General features: G+C 37.2%; 2 protein-coding genes and 2 long non-coding RNA genes across 6 annotated transcripts; 2 read left to right on the top strand and 2 right to left on the bottom strand.

The window, feature by feature from the left end:
• Positions 1-1,548: 1,548 nt before the first annotated feature.
• LOC311286670 (F-box/LRR-repeat protein 18-like) lies at positions 1,549-3,677 on the top strand. The gene is made up of 3 exons (XM_084402931.1): positions 1,549-2,047; positions 2,860-3,078; positions 3,290-3,677. The coding sequence occupies exons 1-3, from the start codon at positions 1,788-1,790 to the stop codon at positions 3,444-3,446; spliced, it is 636 nt and encodes a 211-aa protein (XP_084259057.1). The 5' UTR covers positions 1,549-1,787; the 3' UTR covers positions 3,447-3,677.
• Positions 3,678-5,358: 1,681 nt separating this feature from the next.
• Positions 5,359-8,555, top strand: LOC311286683. The gene is made up of 3 exons (XR_014626615.1): positions 5,359-6,153; positions 7,025-7,126; positions 7,761-8,555. It is a non-coding gene; the product is annotated as an uncharacterized lncRNA (long non-coding RNA).
• Positions 8,556-10,167: 1,612 nt separating this feature from the next.
• Positions 10,168-14,349, bottom strand: LOC311286650. 3 transcript variants are annotated; one of them, XR_014626604.1, is made up of 4 exons: positions 12,333-14,349; positions 11,502-11,624; positions 11,248-11,347; positions 10,168-10,562 (listed from the first exon to the last, which is right to left on the bottom strand). It is a non-coding gene; the product is annotated as an uncharacterized lncRNA (long non-coding RNA). The 3 variants fall into 3 exon arrangements; XR_014626605.1 differs by having other exon boundaries at positions 10,169-10,562; positions 11,232-11,347; XR_014626606.1 differs by having other exon boundaries at positions 10,169-10,562; positions 11,232-11,344.
• A 1,132-nt stretch (positions 14,350-15,481) lies between these two features.
• Positions 15,482-16,608, bottom strand: LOC311286761 (endonuclease domain-containing 1 protein-like). Its single transcript, XM_084403039.1, has 2 exons — positions 16,321-16,608; positions 15,482-16,041 (listed from the first exon to the last, which is right to left on the bottom strand). The coding sequence occupies exons 1-2, from the start codon at positions 16,600-16,602 to the stop codon at positions 15,514-15,516; spliced, it is 810 nt and encodes a 269-aa protein (XP_084259165.1). The 5' UTR covers positions 16,603-16,608; the 3' UTR covers positions 15,482-15,513.
• Positions 16,609-16,627: the final 19 nt, after the last annotated feature.

Raw genomic sequence — 16,627 nt, 5'->3', positions numbered from 1 at the left:
AGCTCCCGTGAGCCTTCCATTCCTTCCTGACCTCCACCCTGTAGCCTCACTGTTTTATTAACAGAGTAGCACTCTTAGCCTCCTCCAGTTAATTAGAACATAGTTAGGCCATTCCTTTTTACATGGTAAGAGGTAACACTAGAAACTCTCTGGTGTGAGTATGGCAGGCCTCTTCTTCCTTAAAAGAGTCATCCTGCTGAGGCCTCCATGCAAACAGCTTTTCAGGTAGAGCTAGAGAAGTGGTCTCTCTCTCTCTCTCTCGCTCTCTCTCTCTCTCTCTCTCTCTCTCTCTCACTGAGAGTGGTTTTTAGGCCCCCTCGATCCCCGAGCTCTGTGATATTTGAGCCTAAGCTGTCCTCAAACATGTTACAGGCCTCCTCTTCTTCAAGCTGAAGAAGCTTTTGTAGGTAGAGCTAGAAAAGAGGTCTCTTTCTCACAATAGTGAGCTGTTCTTGGACCCTTCGCTCTGTGCTGGACATCTTTAAGCTTAGCTTCTTTTAAAAACTCTCTGGTGTGAGTATGGCAGGCCTCTCTTCCTTAAAAGAGGCATTCTGTTGAGGCCTCCATGCAAACAGTTTTGCAGGTAGAGCTAGAGGAGGGCCCTCTCGGTTATAGAGAGCTGTTCTTTAGGCCCCTCGCTCCCTGAGCTGTACACTGTGCATATCTGAGCTGAACTGTTTTTCCACATTGTGAGAGAAAACACTAGGACAAGTGGTGTGAGTGTGGCAGGCCTCCTCTTCTTCTAGAGTCGTCCTGCTGAATCCTCCACTTGAGGGGTTGGTCCAGGGGTTGACACTGGTACCCCTGTAAGTAGCAGGCTAGGGCCCAGTGGGTCTGGGCCGTACTTCCTTAAAGGAACCCCCAGTGCTACTGACAGCCTTAAGCCTTGTTATACTTTCACCTGGCTCTGCAGCGTGAGTCTCCACAGACTGTGCGTGCACCTCCCCAAACAGACGCAGCGTTTATACTCGACACGCTCGCCGTTGTACTATTCTGTGAAACGACAGGGGGCGACTCAAGTAATTGTCCTCTTAACTGTCAGGAATCAGCGGTGAGAAGAAGAAAGGTCCACACGTGACAATGTTTATTTTAGTACATCACCAACAATACCACATACAAAAAGAATCGTATAAAATCCAGTAAACCCTGATATTATTACTTGTGGCATTAGAACTAAATATGTGAATATAAAAAACATGTATGTAGGCTATACAACTTAACAATCTCTTAAATTTTTTCTAATTTCAATAAACATTTCATTAAGTTTCGTGGACATTTTATAAAACATGGACCTTTATTCTTTATGAAATGTTTAGTGAAATAAGAAAATATGTAAGAGATTGTTAATTTAGTTATATTGTATACACATTCTCATATCCATATGTTTTCTTTTATTGTCATGAGTAATAATCTCAGGGTTTTACACAATTCTTTTTGTAGTGTGGTATTGGTGGTGGTGTACTAAAATAAACATGTCACGTGTGTAGTCTATAGCTTTCTTCTTCTCACCGCTGATTCCTGATGGTTTAGAGGACAGTGTCGCCCCCAATCGTTTCAAAGAATAGTACAACGGTGAGCGCGTCAAGTATAAACGTATACAGAATACAGTTTCCCCAATAGCGTGCGTCATCGATGCAGTGCGAGTTCCCTTTTTGAACTAGTAGGTCAAGGAGACATTGTTGACTCCCTCTTATGGGGTGGTGCCATGCTGCAGTGCCCTACGACGCCTTCACCTCTATCTGGAGGCCAGCGAGGGCTGGAGGGAAGCGGGCGGGTGTGCGCAGCTGATGGTGGGCCAGAGCAGCGTCCCGCACTATCAGAACCTGCGCTGGTTCTCCGCACGCCTCGCACCGGGTGAAGTCAATCGTACTCTGCTGGCGCTCTACTTGGCTGTTTTCAGTATGAGAGTGCCTGAGGGTCTTACAGGACTGGTGCTGTCTGTGCCAGGACCCGCTCCACCAAGGCCGGTTGCAATGACGGCGCTAATGGAGAGCATGGCGTCAACAGTGGGGAATAGCGTCAGCGCTCTCCAGCTTCCACGTACATGGTTGGATGGTGCTATTCTAGGGCTATTCTTGTGTATTTGGGGCAAACTGTGCGGTTAGATGAATCTGGCACATTAATCATAAAAAAAATTTAATGCTGTTTTGATCTATACTAAGTATTAAGATAAATGGTGCATACATTTATAAATGATTAAATGAACAGTGATAGTAGAATTTTCATTAATTTCATATGATGACACACTATGAGATCTTAAGCCCTATTCAGATGTTAATAGTTTCTCATTCAAACATTTCAAAGAGTTAGTCTGTGGTTTATTGCTGTCTGAATTCAGAATCTCTGTGTTTTTCTCCCATCTAAAATTTAAAATATATTTTGACCAAGTAGCCAGGTCTAATGTTTACCTTAGGTAAATGATCGCATTTGAAAAGATCACGAGAACAGCCTAAAAAAATCTGCGGTATCACTCACAATAACATTGTCCATGATTTTGTTTCTCATGATTTTATTTCGGTGTGCATGAAAAAATAATGGCTCCGTAAGGTTAAAGTAAAATGTGTCACGCAACAGTCACATATAGCTTTCATTTAGTAGACCATATGCATCTTCTTGATGCACTTGCATTCTCTTTTTTTTATAAGAGATGTTAATCATTCATTATTTTTTATTCCTAAAAATTGTATCGCTTAACTGGCTTGTAACTCATTCTGCATTTGCCGTTGGCGAGTTTTAAATTGAACCCTGGCTAGAATGAGAACTAGGATTACTTAATCAATTATTAATATAATTTTTAGCAGAATATTTTATCCCTGTAACTTCTGCATTTATTCACTGTCTGTATGTGTAAAACTGCAGGCTGGAGCAGCCGTACTTTAATGCGAACGCAGCATTTTTTGAAGAGCTCAGTCGGTGTCAGCATCTGCGGCGTGTCTGTCTGGTTTCTCGACAAGGGACCTTCCAGCCCGCCGCTGTGACGGCCTTCATGCAGAGCTGCACTGATGTCATCATGTGCCACATGTTCATGGGAGGTACCCTGGTGGCATGTAAAACACTGCAGAAAACCCTGCTGGACAGGTTAGTGTTTTTAAGAATTCCTAATAATAAAGACTTAATGCCTGAATGATTCCCAGACAGCAACATAGTGTCGGCCCAGATTCGGATGAATCCACATGTACCAGATGTGGGCCGGATCTGGGCCGACACTATGTTGTTGTCTGGGTTGTTGTACATGATTTAACCTGGTGTACATCGAATATTCCCCTGTTCGTTCTTTTCCCCCTTGCAGTTTTTCAATTTCTCGTCCAGCCCTTAGTGTGGTGATTTACCCTTTACTGCACGAGGACCTGGCCCATGTGATCAGAGGAATGCCACTTTGCCACCTGGACGAGATCACGCTTTTCAAAAGCCGTGTCGCTGAAGAGCCTGTGAAACAACAACTGTGACTGAAGCAAAATCTGAAAACAGAAATCATGTGGGGGATTAACATGGGTAATTTTGTGAGAGAGAAATTATGCATTGTAGGAAATCTCCTTTGATAAGAAAAATATTTGTAATCTGGTGATTAGATTCCAGGAAAACCATTTTGTTTTGACTGCGGGATCTAGCAAAATAGACAATCACAACTTATAAGCCGTCATCATTTTTCAATAAAGAGCTGCTATGAACAAACTCTTTGCCAGGTTGACATGTCATATTTCCATATTCAAATGAACTCCAAAGCTTAAAAAATAAAGCATTGATAAATACATTTTCTGAAGGGTTGTGGAACTTGTATCACATTATACATTTTTGAATCAAACATCTAATTTATGGTAAATTTTACATATCGGCTTCATGTTTTAGCAATAGCATAAAAGTTTTAGTCTATCCATATTTAGAGTAAATGCTACAACATATCATACCATTTGTGAACATGTCAATACTTCATTGAATCAGTGGCTGTGGCATAAAATATGCAATGTCTTGATTGTGGGGGGAATTATGAAAATCTAAGTGGTTATCTCAGAAGAAGTCATTAAAAAATATCATTCTCTGTAAGATCTGGAAGTATCCTCCCAGTTCTGTTCTATTTTTCATCTTTTTTAGTTTCTGAGAAGCAGGTGTAACAGGTACAGAAAATGTTTTGTGTATTATAATTCACACAAAATGGTTTATTTTCATATATCTGGTATACTTGCCTGAAGAATGAGCGTTTTTCCCCTTTAATTGCTGTGATGTTATCATGAGCCTACACAATTTCCTGTTTTGTCTCCTCCTCTTCCTCTTGGCATTGTTAATGCACTGAAGAGGTGAGTTATTTTTGGCTCCTGTTAATCTAAATTCATCTTTGTTTTAATTGTTGCTTTTATATCTATATCTTCACTGCAATTTATGTGTATTGTGTTATTTTACCTGTGTGGTTATTTTTGTCATTTTATCCTATTTAAGTTCTATTTTTATTTTTGGCCTGTGGAGATGAAAGCGCATGGTGATTAAATGTACATCACATTTGTTTTATAGAGCATTATAAGGGCGATTCACTCAGAGGCTGCTTTTATTTGTTTTGTATATCAGGTTTGTTTTCCTGCATCAGGTCATGTGACATGCCAGTGGTGGCTCCTGCCAGCCAGCTGAAGATTGAACCCCTACTGGCAAAAACTAAACATGCTTTTTAGCCCCTCACTGGACATTTTACTTTGAAACTGTCGCTAAACGCAAGACGCAATGTATTTTGCGTTTTGGAAAAATGTTGCCAGGTACGTTTTTCTAATGAGACCAGGCTGGTTTTGGCTTAGTCACAGTGGAAATGTGTGCAACTTGAGTTGTCCAAGAAAGAGGCAAAAAACAAAAAAACAAACAAAAAAACATTTCCTTTCAATTAAAAAAATCAATCTTTATTCCATATTACAGTTTTTCTCGATTGCTTAAACACATTTCTTGAAACTATGCCTCGTATTCTCAAAACTGTAAACACAAATCCATAACGTCTCACCCAATTCCCCAAACATCCTATTTTCAGGTCAAAATGAAGCTCAACACTCAAAACCATTCACTCTTGCTGAAAAACCAAACTCTGCCCTCAGACAGGACACACAAGCCCTCAAAATCACACACACTACAACATAGTCTAAGACACTGGTGCAATAAATTCAAAACAACATTTCTAAAACTGGTAAGTTATGTTGCTTGTGGTTCCCCCCATCACAAACCTTTTCACATGATGAACACAAAAGACACAACCAGTGGATACATTGGCACATTTTTATTCATACACAGAAAACACACACACAAAAAAATATTTTTTTTTCCTGTTTTACTCTTCTTTTTTTTTACTCTCTCCTCAAATTTTTTTATTTTTATATTTACTTCAACCCTGTATCACATGAAATACGTTCTGAGGAAACTATTTTGCAAATCGCAATTACGTTACATGCCAACATATAAGCAGTGCTATTACGTTGGTCCTTAACCTAATATAGCCAATCTATTGCAGTGCTATTACGTTTGTCCTGAACATAATACATCCAAAGCAGGTTTCTTTTCACACGTAGCAGCTCATTTTGTTTTAATTATTTACTCCCTTTTTTCTCATTGGGCTACAAAATATTATCTATGCCAGGGCCAGTCAAATGGCGGCACCCAGATAATTTTTATCTGGCCCTCCAACTGGTTTTTGATGTTTAAAACCCCTCGCAATCTGATATCAAAGTCCCCGCAAAGGTTTAGCGCGTTCAGCGGTGAGTTTAACAACGCACGTGATCATTCAGCGGTGAGTTTAACAACGCACGGCAGTTCGTGATATGGTCACGTAATTTAATCTATTGATTCGTGCCACGGACACGTTTATTTCGTTATTTTCGTAATACCAGCACGTTTTTTAAACTATTGTATTTTCAATGGGAAGCGTCTTTCGTGATAACAGCACGATTCTTTCTGCCTGTCGGCTGCAGCAGAGAAGCTGTTTAATCAACATTTTTTTCACGAGATCTTATGTATTTTTATGTATTTTTTTAATGTTATTATTTCGGTCTTATTGCCAGGGAAGCTGGTTTGCTTTGCTGTTTATTGATATTTTTAAAATTATATTTTATCAGTAGGAAATCGCGCTGAAGAAATCTCGTTCCGAACACATCGCGATATTTGGCATCAGGTCACGTGTGTCAGATGTTGGTAAGTAAATACCTAAATACGCTGTCCTAATAATGTGTGATATCATGTCTTTTCTGTTTGTCGATATTAATCTGCCATTATATCTGCCATCTCAGACTTTGCGTTTCATTGCTTTCTAATTCAAAACAGGATGATTAACACTGCCTGTCACGTGACGTGCTATAGGCTTAGATATTCATATCAGATTAAAAATAGTACAATTAGTTCCAAAGTTGTATTTGTAGTAGAAGCACAGTAAAAACAACACTTACCATGCTTTTACCACAGTAACATTAGTTTTACTGTGATAAGTGTAGTAAAAAGACAGTAATCACAAAACTTACCATGCTTTTACCACACTATTTGTAGTTTTAATGTGGTACTTATTGTAAATGCACAGTAACCACAACACTTACCATGCTTTTACCACAGTAACCATAGTTTTACTGTGATAGGTGTGGTAAAAGGACAGTAATCACAAAACTTACCATGCTTTTACCACACTATTTGTAGTTTTAATGTGGTACTTATTGTAAATGCACAGTAACCACAACACTTACCATGCTTTTACCACAGTAACCATAGTTTTACTGTGATAGGTGTGGTAAAAGGACAGTAACCACAAAACTTACCATGCTTTAAACCTCAGTAACCTTAGTTTTACTGTGATTGGTTTAGTAAGGACAGTAATCACAAAACTTACCATGCTTTTTACCTCAGTATTGATAGTTTTAAAGTGATATTTGTTGTAAATGCATATTAACCACAACACTTGCCCTGCTTGTAAGGCTTTATAATGTAACATCCAATATTTGTAAGGTAAATCAGTACTTTTCCCTTTAAATAATCCTATATATTATACATAATGATATTTTCTTTTCTCTTTTTTCAGCTGAAAAGACCAAAAGGGCCTTTCGGACTCAGTCGTTCCATTATTGTTGGAGGAGAAGTAAACGGAGGAGACGGACAGCTGCAAAGGCAAATATTCGCAATGGTATGTATGTGTTGGTTTTAACCCTAAATCAAACATTTTATCAAGCATTTGTTGTTTCTTAAAACTTTTCTCACAAAACCCATAGCCCAATCAGTACAAACATAGTCTGAAAGTCGTAATAATTCACAAGATTTAACAAGTTGTCAAATTCGTACGATACTCGTACATATTTGTATACTCGTACACAATCCTGCAGCTTTTACTCCTAGTGCTGTCATTGGCTACTGCCTCAATTCCTGTACATATTTATCGCGATATTTGTAAATCAGTTGCGCCACTTCTTGGAAAGTTGTCGGATGTCACACACACTGTCAGAAAGTTTATATTAATTGCAAATTGGACCCTGTCTGTTTATGTTCCAGTAATACATGATGTCTCTCCACACCTCATAACCTACCTCTGTTTGCAAGAGTGGAAAAGCTTATCTGACTTGTCACATGACATAAGATACTCGATTATTATGTCATAATCAGAGCAGTTACACTGCTGATAACTGTCCCGTTTGTATGTAAATCTTTTTCATGATTATTGCTTGCTATTAAAGACATACTTTTATTCATAGAAATGCCCACATATCAGTGAACTTGTTACATAAAAATGCTTTTAACATTTAATTATGCAACACTCTTTACAGAAAACATATCCTACAGTTATAAACTCACAACATCATCATCAAGTCCTGTGCTGGGCACATTGGGCAACAACTGTCCTCCAACGTATTCGATCCGTGGCCAGGTTCTTCACATCTTCCCATGGGACACTGACATTCTTCAGGTCTTCGTGAAACATCTGTCTCCGTGTCTTCCTTGGTCTTCCCTGTCTCCTGCATCCTCCTGGTGGTGTCCACTTCATCACTGTCTTTGGGTGTTGTTGTTTGGGCATGCGTAGGATGTGTCCAGCGAGGTGCACCCTTTGCTCTGTCACAGTTTCTGAAAGTCTTCATGTGAAGTCCCATTCCTCCTCAGGATCTCTTTGATATATGCAGAACCAATATTGAAAATAGTGATTTATCTTTTTCCATATTGTTAAAGCATTTTGTTTTCTCTTTTCAGCTTCATAAACTGTACTTGATTTCTGCCTAATGCCTTTATCAAAAAAGTGTCAGTGTTCATCAGGTGTTTTGCTAAAGGACATATTCATTGCATAGTTACAATAAAAGTGACCAATAATCACAAGGATATAGAATGAAAGTTGAGAATGTAAAATGTTGTGCTTATGTTTTTGCCTATTTGTTCTTTAAAGCGAAGAAACAAATGTATGTTCACATAACAAACTTGAATCTCATCTCTTGGTTTGTAAATATATTCAACTTCATCATAGCAATTTTTTTACGTTAATGTAGTATGTGTCACTATAATAGATTGCTCCTGTATCTGGATATTTTTAATAAACTGATTTTTATACTGTTGTGCAGTACATTTGTCTTTAAACAGTTTGACATTAAATATTGGAATAAGCTTTCAAAATGGTGTCCGTTCATTGTGCTTTTGTTACATTTATTTGAATATTATTGATATACCTTTAATATACTATACATACACTGTAAATGTTAGAAGCACTTTAGTACATGTAATTATCTTTAATTAAAATACTGCAAACCTACCCCTGCTGTAGGCCATTGCTTAGAAAAAAGTTTCTCTTTCAAATGTATTTATTCATCAGTCTAATCAAATAAGCAAATTTGTGTCATTGATCATGTGACCTCGTTTTTGGATGGTAACCACACAAAGGAGTCTTTTGTTTTTAAATATGAGTTTTATAATTTAATTAGAAGGAATGCATGTTTAACAGCCTAAATATAAAATATTTAAGGTATCTATCCCCGCAGCCAGAACCAGAAGAGATCTGTCATCGTTTACCATAAATGGGCATGTAAGTGTAACGCATCTGTTCAGCTGGGTTGTTATTGGCTGTGACTTTATCGCAGAACTCGCTGTGATTGGACAATCGTTTAACCCATATAAAACGGCGCTTCATGTTACAAAGTATGTTTTGGTGTTATTATTACGTTAGTTATACATTAAGCTAACTATAAAGTGTCTCTATGTTGTGAGAAATTACTCCTTTACCGAGATCCTAACCCTAACCCTAAGCATGTCTGCACATTTCAATGAACTACAGCACAATGCTTCCTGCTCCACTGATAGAATGACAGAGATATGTGGGTAATGTAGTTTAAAACGTTTAGTAATAAAACAATAAATGTTAAATAAATAATATATTTAATGGACAACTGGATATCTAAATTTGTTCATTGTGCAAACCTTTATGACATATATGAGGGACAGGCTGAAATTTGATATTTTTACTGTGAGCACTTTAAAAATAACCTTTATGCCAGCTTTCCATATATGTCTGAAAACTGTGGCCAACATTATTTATTAAACATAGTATAAGCAGTTGTCCAGACAATTTTCTCTTTGATACACTAACCAGACTTTGAGTTACAGCCATTTGAAATGTGCATTTGTTTGCTCTTCTGGGGGCCATTGCTGGGCCCTGGGGGTGGAAGGACAGTATAATCTACACAGATCTACACATACTATTACTATTACACAAGGATAATGCACCATTCAGTAAAACAACAAAAAAACAGTGCCAACATTTCCTTTTCACCCCCTGATTGCTGCTTATATTCCTGACATCAGTGATATATAGAGTATACTATATAGAGTATACTAGAATGATCAACATGGATCATCTTCAATTAAGCTTTAAGTATTTATAGCAAGATAGCCCACTGCAGCCTCTTGCTATTCACATAGCTTCCTTTTATTTCACTGGAAACTGGCATACATGCAAGTATGTGCAACTTTTGTTGCATTGTTGTCCCAAATATCATTAACCAGATCTAAATTTTTATGTCCCAAGTAAAAGAATCATGGTAATTAATTATATTTAGTTATTTATAAGTTATTAATTATATGTAGTTATTTTTAAAGAAACAAGAAATTAAAAATTCTCAAAAGAAAATTTCTATTTACTGTACCAAACACCACTTTCAAAACACAATAGTCACCATACTTTATTAAACAACACTTTATTGGAGAAGAAAGCATAAAGTTGATAAAGTAGCATAAAGACAAATGAGATTCAAGATAAATAAAAATGTGTCTTCAAAAACACGTTAACATCATATGAATCCATTCACAGCTGCTGAAGCCACAAAACGAGTGCCAGATAATCATATTCAGTCACATATGATACAGAAAACAGATTTGATATTGTGTTGGAAAATAATGATTCATTATCACAGCTAAACTGGTTTCTTGCTCTTCCCTGTACATGTCTCTATCGTGTTAAGTGTTCTTCTTCCTCGTCTAAACAGTTTGTTCAGTTGAAGAACAGAAGATGTGATCACTGATGTGGAGTAGCTTTTTCTCAACCAGAGGAAGAAGTCTCAACATCCCATTGTCAGGCGTTCTCCAGTCCTGGTCTGAAAGGAAAACAAAAGACAGAAACCATTCAAATAAAGTTGTTTAATGGACAGTCGGGTCAGCTTATGTTCTGCGTTATTTAAAGCAGTGATGGTTTACTCTGGCCCTCAGCGTCCACTGTCCTGCACATTTAGCTCCGACCTCAAACCCTCCTGCCTATTGTCTAGAAGTAAACCTGAAGACTTTGGTTAAAATTTTCAGATGTGCTCGATTAAGGTTGGAGGTTAACTCTTAACTAACCTCAAAAAGTAGAATGCAAAGGGCCAGAGTTGCCTGTTCCTTACATAAATTTACAAAGCAGCAGTCAGTACGTTATATAATATACACACATTGAAGTATTATATATATATATATATATATATATATATATATATATATATATATATATATATATAAATAATATTGCAGCACAAAATAAGCTAAGTACTGAACAAAAACAGTTTTACCCATATCAACAGCAACATATTTTAAAAGATTTTTAAGAAAGGCATGGTCTCTTTTGAGCCTTTGCCAGTGATGCTTGATTTCTTTCCAGACAACATACTCTTCTGTCAATTGTTTCAAGAGCTTCACTTGGTCAAAAACCAAGTGATAACCTGTACAATGTAAAATTGTCAACATCAAATTATGTACTACATATTACAGCATTGTTTCAATACAAGACATACCAATGGACTCGCGCACTTTTCTGTCTTCTTTGGGCACCAGATGTTCCTTCCTCACCCGAAACAAAGGACTTATTCGATTAGCTTGCGTTGATATAAGGACTGGTCTTCCTTCTCTGCTGTAAAACAAGATAGTCTCGACTTACTCTATGTGCAATTACTATTGTTCTTGATACACAAATTAAGACAGTTATAAATAAGTTAATTTACCATATGATTCAGGAGAGAACATTTGATGAGTAAAAACTGATTGCAATATTCTAGAAACTTCACCTGTGAAGGGCTGATCACGGCAAGATTCGCTGCGACTCACTAGTAGCTCTTGTAATGGTTGGCTCTTAAAAGAGCTGTTGAGTTTGATATTGGTAGAGCTTTAAAAAAAAGGACTAAGTAATCCTGCAAAACAGAAAGGAAGGTAATTTTAATACATTACTTGCAAATAGTCAGTTTATAACTGTAGGATATGTTTTCTGTAAAGAGTGTTGCATAATTAATTGTTAAAAGCATTTTTATGTAATAAGTTCACTGATATGTGGGCATTTCTATGAATAAAAGTATGTCTTTAATAGCAAGCAATAATCATGAAAAAGATTTACATGCAAACGGGACAGTTATCAGCAGTGTAACTGCTCTGATTATGACATAATAATCGAGTATCTTATGTCATGTGACAAGTCAGATAAGCTTTTCCACTCTTGCAAACAGAGGTAGGTTATGAGGTGTGGAGAGACATCATGTATTACTGGAACATAAACAGACAGGGTCCAATTTGCAATTAATATAAACTTTCTGACAGTGTGTGTGACATCCGACAACTTTCCAAGAAGTGGCGCAACTGATTTACAAATATCGCGATAAATATGTACAGGAATTGAGGCAGTAGCCAATGACAGCACTAGGAGTAAAAGCTGCAGGATTGTGTACGAGTATACAAATATGTACGAGTATCGTACGAATTTGACAACTTGTTAAATCTTGTGAATTATTAAGACTTTCAGACTATGTTTGTACTGATTGGGCTATGGGTTTTGTGAGAAGAGTTTTAAGAAACAACAAATGCTTGATAAAATGTTTGATTTAGGGTTAAAACCAACACATACATACCATTGCGAATATTTGCCTTTGCAGCTGTCCGTCTCCTCCGTTTACTTCTCCTCCAACAATAATGGAACGACTGAGTCCGAAAGGCCCTTTTGGTCTTTTCAGCTGAAAAAAGAGAAAAGAAAATATCATTATGTATAATATATAGGATTATTTAAAGTCCGCGTGAACCGGAAGTTGCAAACGACTTTTCTCCAGTGCTGTGACGTATTTCCCAGTGAAAAGGAATATTGAACAGAGGGCAGGGTTTTACTCTAGTGCTCCTCCTCTCCATCTCTAGCTCATTACAGACTAACGATTTGAGGGGAGTGGTTAAGCGTTTCTCAACCCAAGCCGTCAAGCATACGTCATCAGGGAAGGTCCTCCAATGCAGAGGGGAGGGGCATTTTCAGATTTTGATTAAAGATTACGAAGCCAAAACATTTTTTTCCGTGTTTTAACTTGCACGGATTAATTGTTCACCACAAGACTAGTAATATGCGCTAACAAAGTAAATAGGGTCCATTTTGATTTCAGTTGGACTTTAAAGGGAAAAGTACTGATTTACCTTACAAATATTGGATGTTACATTATAAAGCCTTACAAGCAGGGCAAGTGTTGTGGTTAATATGCATTTACAACAAATATCACTTTAAAACTATCAATACTGAGGTAAAAGCATGGTAAGTTTTGTGATTACTGTCCTTACTAAACCAATCACAGTAAAACTAAGGTTACTGAGGTTTAAAGCATGGTAAGTTTTGTGGTTACTGTCCTTTTACCACACCTATCACAGTAAAACTATGGTTACTGTGGTAAAAGCATGGTAAGTTTTGTGGTTACTGTGCATTTACAATAAGTACCACATTAAAACTACAAATAGTGTGGTAAAAGCATGGTAAGTTTTGTGATTACTGTCTTTTTACTACACTTATCACAGTAAAACTAATGTTACTGTGGTAAAAGCATGGTAAGTGTTGTTTTTACTGTGCTTCTACTACAAATACAACTTTGGAACTAATTGTACTATTTTTAATCTGATATGAATATCTAAGCCTATAGCACGTCACGTGACAGGCAGTGTTAATCACCCTGTTTTGAATTAGAAAGCAATGAAGCAAAGTCTCCGTGGAGATGGCAGATATAATGGCAGATTAATATCGACAAACAGAAAAGACATGATATCACACATTATTAGGACAGCGTATTTAGGTATTTACTTACCAACTTCTGACACACGTGAACTGATGCCAAATATCGCGATGTGTTCGGAACGAGACTTCTTCAGCGCGATTTCCTACTGATAAAATATAATTTTAAAAATATCAATAAACAGCAAAGCAATCCAGCTTCCCTGGCAATAAGACCGAAATAATAACATTAAAAAAAATACATAAAAATACATAAGATCTCGTGAAAAAAATGTTGATTAAACAGCTTCTCTGCTGCAGCCGACAGGCAGAAAGAATCGTGCTGTTATCACGAAAGACGCTTCCCATTGAAAATACAATAGTTTAAAAAACGTGCTGGTATTACGAAAATAACGAAATAAACGTGTCCGTGGCACGAATCAATAGATTAAATTACGTGACCATATCACGAACTGCCGTGCGTTGTTAAACTCACCGCTGAATGATCACGTGCGTTGTTAAACTCACCGCTGAACGCGCTAAACCTTTGCGGGGACTTTGATATCAGATTGCGAGGGGTTTTAAACATCAAAAACCAGTTGGAGGGCCAGATAAAAATTATCTGGGTGCCGCCATTTGACTCGCCCTGGCATAGATAATATTTTGTAGCCCAATGAGAAAAAAGGGAGTAAATAATTAAAACAAAATGAGCTGCTACGTGTGAAAAGAAACCTGCTTTGGATGTATTATGTTCAGGACAAACGTAATAGCACTGCAATAGATTGGCTATATTAGGTTAAGGACCAACGTAATAGCACTGCTTATATGTTGGCATGTAACGTAATTGCGATTTGCAAAATAGTTTCCTCAGAACGTATTTCATGTGATACAGGGTTGATTTACTTACAGTAAGATGTGTGTGACCAACATATGACAGTAAATGAGCACACACAAACCATATTCTAATATGGAATTCGAATTGTATTGGAATGGTAAAGAGTGTTGGGACGTGACAGGAGGGCCTCCACTCAAGGATACAATATGATGGACACGTCTAAGAATGTTCCACATATGGTTGAAATACCATCATTTGCCTAGAAAGATAACATTCTGGGAGTCAAGACTATAAAGGAGAAAGGATGCCCTCCCTTCACTGTCACACTCTGTGTTACTCTGTGTGACTGTACGACTGCTGGCCTTTTCTTGCAAGAAAATAAACCTCATCAAAGACTATTGGAAATGTTTGTCTCTTATTCAGTGATAGAATTTTGTTTGTCACCACACCTCCCTGAAGGCTCTCAAGGCGACTCAATCACACCATTGACTAACACATGGGCAACTAGAGTGGCTTGAATTTCATCTGAGACTGCTTGTCTTCTTGCCCTTCCTCCTCCTCATTCTTATCCCTCCTCGATCTCTTCCTTCATGTCTTTCTGGATCCATTGTTCCCAAATGCAATAAACTGATTTGGGCCCTTTTATATATCTATTGAAGGTTCTGATTGATGTGTGTTAAATTTTGACTCTTAGTGTTTCCACCTGGGTAATTGTGTGCTAACTGAGCTGAAGCTGTGCTGATTGAGTGAACAATTTTGAATGCTAGTGCTTTCTAAATGACAACATGGTCTAAGCAATGAGAAATGAAGGGATTTGTGTGTAGAGTTTTGCAGTGACAGTTCAACCAATCTGACTCATGTGTCAAAACAGGGAATAGTGTTTATAGTTTAGTGAAATGGGTGTGCTTTTTGATAAATGGCATTATGGTTTTGAAATTTTAGTTCAAAAGCCTGGTTATAGTGTTTAAGCAATCGAGAAAAACTGTAGTGTAATATATGATGCACTTTATTTATACACATTATAATTGTTTCGATTATTTATTACAGTCAAACATCTAATAATTAGAAGAATTTGAAAATGATATGTAAAACATATACATGTATATGTAAGTTTCTTTATTTATCTCATGATTTCTTATGATTCAGCTGATATTTAGAATAATCTCAGAAATAATAACAAAAAAAAATGTGGTAAAGTTTCTCTTTCAGACAATAGCTCAGTGAAGCTTTATTTTATAACTTAAAACACTTTAAAATCGATGACATTATAAAGTTTTGCCAAATCGTTCTTTAAAGCACTCACAGTTTTTTCTACAGGAGCAATGTTCTTGTTCTCTCCAATAAATCCAGCTGAGATTTGACATTTGTTATTGTTGTCTAAGCAGCAGTATGCAGTCCAGAAATGACTAGGCACATTCACTCTGTTATTTATTTTACTTTTACCTGGAACCACCCCTGTTACAATGAAAACAGAATATTTTTTTGGTATACATTTCTCAGATAGAGTTTTTGCCATTTTTGCTTCTAGTTTCCTCCACTGACCTCGATTAAAAGAGGGGTTTTGTGGAGCAGCATTAGTGAGAGTGAAGGTGGCGTCAGCACAGTCCTGGGAGTTTGCCTGGAAGACTGGTTCCAGATGACCTTTGTCAGACCCAGACTTCGTATAATCTTTATTGAGAGCTTGATTGTCTCCAAGCTGTGTCTTCATGTTGACTTGTGTCTTCACATCTTTCTCGAATTTCATGGATGGTTCATTTATATCATCAAGCTGCAATATTGAATCAGTTGAAAACATGAGTTTGAGAACAGTTAATGTTAGAAGAAAAACAAAGTCATACTAATGTTGCAACAATACATGACACTGATTCTGTAGGAAGAAACTTAAAATTAGCATAGCAAACACTTTTATGCCAAATCTACTGTTGTTCTTCCTTCACACACATTACAAACTCATCACCATTCCTCAATATGGTCTTTCTGCTATTCAGCTTTGAAACAGTATATGATCAATCTCTCATGTTTCTTAAGAGAGTAATGTTTCACTTACTTGAGGTTCAATGTGCCACTTATTTAGTCTTTCACAGCCCATTTTCCCTTCAAACCTGTAGGCTGAGTACACTGGGATCTTGTTGTCAGTATCATAATATGTGGCATAATAAACAACACCATTTAGAGTTTGGCAGATCTGCTGATACTGTTGTCCAGAAAATGTTGTTGGTGATTTTCCACCAGCAAAAAATTGACCACATTCCTGCTTAAAGTCCTTCACAACTTTGGCCGAACCACCGGAGAGAAGAAACAGCATCAGCACATGAAGAACCAGCGCCATGATGAAGAGGATGAGATGGTGAATT

The sequence above is a fragment of the Rutilus rutilus genome, assembly GCF_951802725.1.
Source record: "Rutilus rutilus genome assembly, chromosome: 2".
NCBI lineage: Eukaryota > Metazoa > Chordata > Actinopteri > Cypriniformes > Leuciscidae > Rutilus > Rutilus rutilus.
The sequence above is the reverse complement of the archived record's forward strand: the minus strand, read 5'-3'. Positions and strand labels throughout refer to the sequence as shown.